Source organism: Micromys minutus (assembly GCF_963924665.1).
Source record: "Micromys minutus genome assembly, chromosome: 15".
Classification (NCBI taxonomy): Eukaryota; Metazoa; Chordata; class Mammalia; order Rodentia; family Muridae; genus Micromys; species Micromys minutus.
Genome location: NC_137984.1, coordinates 29,501,872 through 29,510,056, shown reverse-complemented (window position 1 = coordinate 29,510,056; position 8,185 = coordinate 29,501,872). Strand labels below are relative to the sequence as shown.

Here is an 8,185-nt window from a genome sequence, read left to right as displayed (position 1 = left end):
GATCATTAATTTTCATCTCTTAGCCTAATTTGCAGATAACAACTCTGATAACTTTATACAATATGTAACATGTACGATATAATAAATATATAATATATAAAATATAATTTTTTCAATGTCTGCTGGGGTGATGGCAAGAGCTATGATCTTTTGTAACATTCTAGAACTCATTTGAAACTAAATCAAGATAAGCATCTTAAAACGTTATTATTATTATTATTATTTTTCTGTTGAGACAGGGTCTCACTATGTATCTCTGGCTGTCCTGGACTCACTGTTTAGACCAGGTTGGTCTTGAACTCACAGAGATCCACTTGTCTCTGCCTCCCCAATGTTGAGATTAAAGGTGTGCAAAACTATGCTCAGCTTTGAAAAAACACGTTTTTACATTATGTGTTTTCGGGGGGGGGGGTGAGCGGGATGGAGGGACAGGAGCTACAGAGGAAGGAGATGGCATGGAATCTTTCCGGAGCCTAGATTTGGGCGTTGGAATCGTCCGCTGAGGGTTCTTCCTATGTAAGAACAGTAAGTACTTTTAAAGTGGTTTTTAAAGAGGCATTACTTAGGCCCCAAACAAGCACAGTTTTGAAACTGAAATGAGGCCATCTGTGTGTTAACATATGTGCACAAACTTACTAGAAAGAGTTGCTCACACTTTAACCCTCATCTTGTCTTGAAATTCAAAAATAAAAATCTAAATTTTATGTTGCAGAATAATTTCGGTCATTTAACCTTTCCGCCCCCACCCCCATTCAGGCTGGTTGTCAGGGATATCTGATTTTCCCCTGTTCACGGCACTTCAGATTTGAAATGGTCGACACCTTCCAAACCGTGACCAAAGAACAACCGAATCAAGAACATTTACCCAAGATCCTTCAGAGAAATAACCCCCATCAGGTCACGGATAGAACATTTTTCATTGATGGTTCCAACCGGAGTTTGAAGACCATCCCGTCTGAGATTTTGGCCTTAAAAGAATTAGAAGAAGTTCATCTGGAGAATAACCAGATTGCAGAAATTCCCCAGGGCATTCAGCATTTACAGAACATGAAAGTCCTCTACCTGCACAACAACGATCTACAAAATTTGTGCCTGGAGCTGGGGGCGCTGAGCAGCCTGGAGTCGCTGGACCTGAGTGGCAACCCGCTGGTCTTCTCCTCGCTGCAGGTCATCAGCTGCCTCCGCACCCTTCGCCAGCTGAGGCTCTACCGCACCGGCCTGACCGAGATTCCCACGGGCATCTGCAAATCCCTGCACCACTTGGAGCTGTTCGGTCTGTCGGAGAACTACCTGGAATCGCTGCCCCAGGAAATCGTGAACCAGACCAAGCTCAGGGAGATCTACCTGAAGCAGAATCACTTCGAGGTTTTCCCTTGCGACCTCTGTGTCCTCTGCAACTTGGAGGTGATCGACCTGGACGACAACAAGCTGAAGATCATCCCAGAAGATATCGGGCACCTGACGAGGCTGCAGAAGTTCTACGTGGCGTCTAACGACCTGATGAGTCTACCCGAGTCTCTGGGCCAGTGCCACAAGCTGTCCGTGCTGGATCTGACCCACAACTCAATTCACTCCCTGCCATCCACCCTGGAGCGTCTCACGGAGCTCACGGAGGTCGGGCTGAGCGGGAACCCGCTGGAGAAGGTGCCTCGCCTCCTCTGCAGCTGGACGTCGCTGCATCTGCTGTACCTGCGCAACACCGGCCTGCACGGGCTGCGGCGCTCCTTCAAGCGCCTGGTGAACCTGCGCTTCCTGGACCTCAGCCAGAACCACATAGACCACTTTCCCGTGCAGATCTGCGCGCTCAGGAACCTGGAGATCCTGGCGCTGGATGATAACAAATTGAAGCAGGTAATGCCTCCCTTCCGGGCTGTCACTCTGACCTGCCTTTCCTTGTGCCAGGAAGTGTATTGAACCGGTTACCGCAAACAAAACAAAACAGGTAGCACTTCATATTCTTCCTTTCCAAATAATAGTTATTCTGATACCCATTTAATGTCCACTTAGGACTTAGGCAGCAGCCGTGGGGGTGGGGAGTTTTATTCTCAAGGACACTTTAGACAGACCTGAATTGAGTTGTCTTTAAGTGTCAGATTCCAGCCCAGGGTTTGGGCTCCAGGATCTCTACTCCTATCACAGGCCACCGGACAGCTTCCACAAGAAGTAGGCTTCTCCGGGCCCCATCATCTCCCCGGGGAATACCTGTGTCTTAAAGGTTCCTCCATTCAAAGAACACTGAGGAAAAGGTTTATTTGGATATTGTTTTGTTTTCTGGAAAAGCCTGTCTCCATGACTGCCGGGGCCGGGAGGGGGGCGGCGGGGGGTGGGGTGGGACTGCTTATCACATCATCGTTGTAGAAGCTAAAACTGTGTGTGCCAGTCTAGTGACAACTCAAATCAGAACAAGAAGAAACAAAAACAAAAAAAAAAAAAAAAAAAAAAAAAAAAAAAAAAACCAGGACAAAATAGCATAGTTATTGTTTTTTAAATTTAATTAAAAATTTATTTATTTGCCATATACAAGTACACTGTAGCTGTCTTCAGACACACCAGCAGAGGGCATCAGATCCCATTACAGATGGTTTATGAGCCTCCATGTGGTTGCTGGGATTTGGACTCAGGAACTCTGGAAGAACAGTGAGTGCTCTAACCACTGAGCCATCCCTCCAGCCCCTCTTATTGTTGGAGCATAGAAAATCACAAATCTAGAGACCCGTGGCAAGGTTCACTGTGTGAAAGTGCTTGCTCGCCAAGCCTGGAAACATGAGTTGATCCCAGAGGCAGGGGGCCACATTGCAGAAGGACAGACTGACTTCTGCCACTTGTTCTATGACCTCCAAACTCACTATAATAGGGGCTCACAGGTACACAAATAAAGAAATGTGATAAATGCTTATATTACACATATAAATAAACAGGAGAATGTCCATGTACTGCCCATTTAATGGATACTTACAATAAGAAAAGTATAAAAAGCAAGAAAGACTATGAGTTGGAAGGAAAGTCACCAAGTTTCCTGAGAGTGGGTGGCTCAAGGGATCAAGAAAGGCAGTAAGTCTGCCATGTGGAAGTTTCTAGTTCAGTCACCAGAGCCATAAACAAACAAGCACAGCAAAATAGGGGGCGTGGAGACAGGAGCATTGCCTGGAAAGACAGCTGGGAATACACAAGAGAGACCGCCCCAAAGCAAGACACAGTGTGAAAACTGACTTCCAAAATGCATGGTCTCCACATACATATTCTGCTGTGGTGTCACCCTACAAGGGTGTGTGTGTGTGTGTGTGTGTGTGTGTGTGTGTGTGTGGACAGACAGACAGGCACAGAGAGAGAAGATGGGGAGAAATTTCTTTCAGTGAAGAAAGTATTTCATTCATTCATTTTGGAGTAACTCAAAATGTATGTAGGAAGGTTTCTGAGTTTGCTTTCTGTTGTTGGGATGAACATCATGCCCAAAACAACTTGAGGAGGAAAGGGTTAATTTCATACTAACTTCCTAGTCACAGACTGGGGACTGAGGGAAATCAGAGAGGGAACTCAAACAAGCCAAGGCAGCAACCATGGGGATTGATCCCTGCAGGCTGTTCCCGGGCTGTCAAGTGATTGCCTTTCTTACACAGTTCAGGCCCACCTGCAGAGGGACCCTTTTCACCATGGAATGGACCTTCCACATCCACTAGAAATCAGGAAAAATGCCCCAACAGACATGTTCATAGGCCAATCTGATGGAAGCATTTCCTCTATCTTACAGGTGCATTCAGTTGTAACCAAAAGTAGCCATCACAGAAGGATAACACACAGTCCTAATCATGCTGAGTCATGGACAATGGCTGTCTCAGTTAGGGTTTTATTGCCGTGAACAGACACCATGACCAGTGCAAGTCTTATAAAGGACAACATTTAATTGGGGCTGGCTTATAGGTTCAGAGGTTCAGTCCATTATCAAGGCAGGAGCATGGCAGCATCTAGGCAGGCATGGTGCAGGAGGAGCTGAGAGTTCTACATCTTCATCCAAAGGAAGCCAGGAACAGACTGAGCATCCTCAGGCAGCTAGGAGGAGTGTCTCCAAGCCCACCCTCAGAGTGACACACTTCCTCCAACAAGGCCACACCTTCTACTAGTGCCACTCCCTGGGCCAAGCATATGCAAACCATCACAATGGCCAACCTTTTTTGAGAGAAACTTTACATTCTCAGAGGAGAGACTGGCATGAATTCTGATTGCTAACAGTTTATTTCACAAACCAAACTGCCGAAGTATAGACCTGTAGCACAAATATTGTGCTGAACACAAACATTCTTACAAACTATCTCTCAGTTTTCAGTTATTCTGATGATAGTTTTTCAACTTTTGAGCCTTTGCTCTCAATTTTGTCTGATGCTTTAACTTCAAATCAAGGTTTTCTCTTTTCTTTGTGGTGTTGCAGTTTTTAAGCTAGCTCCTCCCCTCTTCTACCCAAAGGACTCATCTGATTGGTTTCCGGCTCTTGGAGCCTGGCCAATAGTTCCTTCTTGCCGACCTAAGTGTGAAAACAGCTTTAAATAGGGACATAAATAAATTTTACCTGTAAAGTACTATTAAAAGAAGAAGCAAGAACAGAATATGCAACCCCTAAATGGGCAATTATAGTGTCATAAATAATGGCTCCAAGTTGATCAGTGGATTCTCTGGTGTCTAGATTTTTCAATTATTATAAATTTGTGCATGTGTGTGCGTGCGTGCGCATGCTGTGATGTGTGCCACAGCATGCATACGGGGCTCAGATGACAATCTCATGGAGACGGTTTATGCCTTCAACCTTTATGTGGGTTCTGGAAATGGAACTCGAGCCACTGCCCCAGGCCCTGTGTGCCTACATTGACTTCCATTGTGTGTTCACACAGATTGATGAAACAAAATATGATGACATCTTGAAAATCCTGGGTGGGGGGCGTGGTGGAGATCTGTGAACATTCAAGGTGCTTTGGAAATGGGAAGCTAAGCCAGCATGTCAAGTGAGCCACACTTGCAGCAAAAGCACCAGGTTGGAATGATGGGTTAAGTTAAGGAGTCTTTTGTTTTATTGAATGCAGGTGCTTGGTAATGAAGGGGAACCAAAGTGTCATGAAGAATTTTTCAGTTCTTAAGAGTTAAACTCAATTTCTCTGAAGACTGACTTGATCTAATTTTTTTAAAAATCACTTTGCTAGATATTCTATGTATTTACATTTCAAATGTTATTCCCTTCCCCCCTATTTTCATCCCCCTCCCCCTCCCCTTGCTTCCATGAAGATGTTCCCTCTCCCAACCGCCTACTCCCATCTCATCACCTTGGCATTCCCTACACTGAGCAAAGGAGCCTTCACTGGACCAAAGGCCTCTCCTCCCATTGATGCCAGACAATGCCATCCTCTGCTACATATGCAACTGGAGCCATGAGTCTCTCCATGTGTACTCACTGATTGGTGTTTTAATCCCTGAAAGCTCGGGGGGGGGGGTGTTTGTTGGTTGTTCTTCCCATGGGGTTGCAAACCCTTTCAGCTCCTTCAGTCTTTTCTCTAGCTCCTTCATTGGGGTCCCGTGCTCAGTCTGATGCAAGCATGGGTAGGTGCAAGCATCCTCAGCAGTATCAGTATGGCTCTGGTAGAGCCTCTGAGGAGACATCCATGTCAGACTCCTGCCAGTAAGCACGTCTTGACATCAGCAATAGTGACTGAGTTTGGTGGCTGCAAATGGGGTGGATACCCAGAGATTTCTGGATGATCTTTCTGCCAGTCCCTGCCCCTCTATTTATCCCTGTATTTCCTCCCTTGAGTACTTTGTTCTCCCTTTTAATAAGGACTGAGGCATCTGAATTTTGGTCTTCCTTCTTTTTGAGCTTCATAAGGTCTGTGAATTGTTTCTTGGGTATTCCAAGCTTTTGGGCTAGTATCTGCTTATCAGTGAGTGCATAACATGTGTGTTATTTTGTGACTGGGTTACTCCACTCAGGATGATATTTTCAAGTTTCATTCATTTGCTAAAACTTTCATGAAGTCATTGTTTTTAATAGCTGAGTAGTACTCCATTGTGTAAATGTACCACAATTTCTGCATCCATTCTTCTGTTGAATAAAATCTGGGGTCTTTCCTGCTTCTGGCTATTATAAATAAGGCTGCTATGAACATGGTGGAGCATATGTTCTTGTTATATGTTTGAGAATCTTTTGGGTATATGCTCAGAGGTGGTATAGCTGGGTCCTTAGGTAGTACTATGTCCAATTTTCTGAGGAACCACCAGACTGATTTCCAGAGTGGTTGTACCAGCTTGCAATCTCACCAACAATGGAGAAGTATTCCTCTTTCTCCACATCCTCACCAGCATCTGCTGTCACCTGAGTTTTTGATCTTAGCCATTCTAAGTGGCATGAGGTGGAATCTCAGGGTTGCTTTGATTTGCATTTCCCTGATAACTAAGGATGATGAACATTTCTTTAGGTGCTTCTCAGCCATTCAGTATTCCTCAGTTGAGAATTCTTTGTTTAGCTCTGTACCCCATTTTTAATAGGATTATTTGATTCTCTGGAGTCGAACTTCTTGAGTTCTTTGTATATATTGGATATTAGCTCTCTATCAGATGTAAGATTGATAAAGATTCTTTCCCAATCTGTTGGTTGCTGTTTTGTCCTAATGACAGAGTCCTTTGCCTTACAGAAGCTTTGCAATTTTATGAAGTCCCATTTGTCGATTCTTGATCTTAAGCATAAGCCATTGGTGTTCTGTTTGGAAAAATTTCCCCTATACCTATGTGTTCTAAGATCTTCCCCACTTTTTCTTCTATTAGTTTCAGTGTACCTGGTTTTATGTGAAGGTCCTTGATCCACTTGGATTTGAGCTTTGTACAAAAAGATAAGAATGGATTGATTTTCATTCTTCTACATGCTGACTTCCAGTTGAACCAACACTGTTTGTTGAAAATGCTGTTTTTTTTTTTTCCCCATTGAATGTTTTTAGCTCCTTTGTCAAAGATCAAGTGACCATAGATGTGTGAGTTCATTTCTGGATTTCCCTGATCTACCTTCCTGTCTCTGTACCAATACCATACAGTTTTTATCCCTACTAATCTGTAATACAGCTTGAGGTCAGAGATGGTGATTTTCCCAGAAGTTCTTTTATTGTTGAGAATAGTTTTTAATATCCTGAGTTTTATGTTATTCTAAATGAATTTGCAAATTGTTTTTCTAACTCTATGAAGAATTGAGTTAGAATTTTAATGGAGATTGCATTGAATCTGTGGATTGCTTTCAACAAGATGGCCATTATTAATATACTAATATTATCCTGCCAATCCATGAGCATGGAAGTTCTTTCCATTTTCTGAGATCTTCAATTTTCTTCTTCAGAGGCTTGAAGTTTTCGTCATACAGATCTTTCACTTGCTTGGTTAGAGTCACACCAAGGTATTTTATATTGTTTGTGACTATTGTGAAAGGTGTCTTTTCCTTAATTTTTTTCTCAGTGTGTTTATCCTTTGAGTAGAGGTAGGCTACTGATTTGTTTGAGTTAGTTTTATAACCAGCTACTTTGGTGAAGTTATTTATCAGCTGTAGGAGTTCTCTGGTAGGATTTTTGGAGTCACTTAAGTATACTATTATATTATCTGCAAATAGTGATATTTTGACTCAGAGCTATGAGCTTTTCTGTTAGCACTGCTTTCACAGTATCACATAACTTTGGGTATGTTGTGCCTTAATTTTCATAAAATTCTACAAAGTCTTTATTTCTTTATTTCTTGACCTTGTCCTTGACCAAGTTATTATTGAGTAGAGGATTGTTCAGCTTCCATGTGTATGTGGGTTTTTGTTGTTGTTGAAGACCAGCCTTAGTCCATGGTGATCTGATAACATGCATTGGATTGTTTCCGTCTTCTTGTATCTGTTGAGGCCTGTTTTGTCACCTATTAAGTGGTCAGTTTTGGAGAATGTGCTGTGAGGTGCTGAGAGAAAGGTATATTCTTTTGTTTTAGGATGAAATGTTGTATAGATGTGTGTTAAATTCATTTGGTTCATAATTTGTTTGTTTCACAGTGTCTCAGTTTAGTTTCTGTTTCCATGATCTGTACATTGATGAGAGTGAGATGTTGATGTCTCCCATGATCTGTATGTACATTGATGAGAGTGGGATGTTGAAGTCTCCCACTTTTATCGCGTGTGGTGCAATTGATATATGCT

The 8,185-nt window shown here is 43.0% G+C and overlaps 1 protein-coding gene across 1 annotated transcript in view; it reads left to right on the top strand.

Annotated features, from left to right (window-relative positions):
• Positions 1-810: 810 nt before the first annotated feature.
• The window catches only part of LRRIQ4 (leucine rich repeats and IQ motif containing 4), a gene marked incomplete at both ends in the record, with an annotated part of 28,150 nt that continues 20,775 nt past the window's right edge, over positions 811-8,185 (top strand). The window contains one exon of the mRNA XM_080929593.1: positions 811-1,851. Coding sequence (XP_080785719.1) covers positions 811-1,851 — 1,041 coding nt within the window. The remainder of the gene's footprint in view (positions 1,852-8,185) is intronic.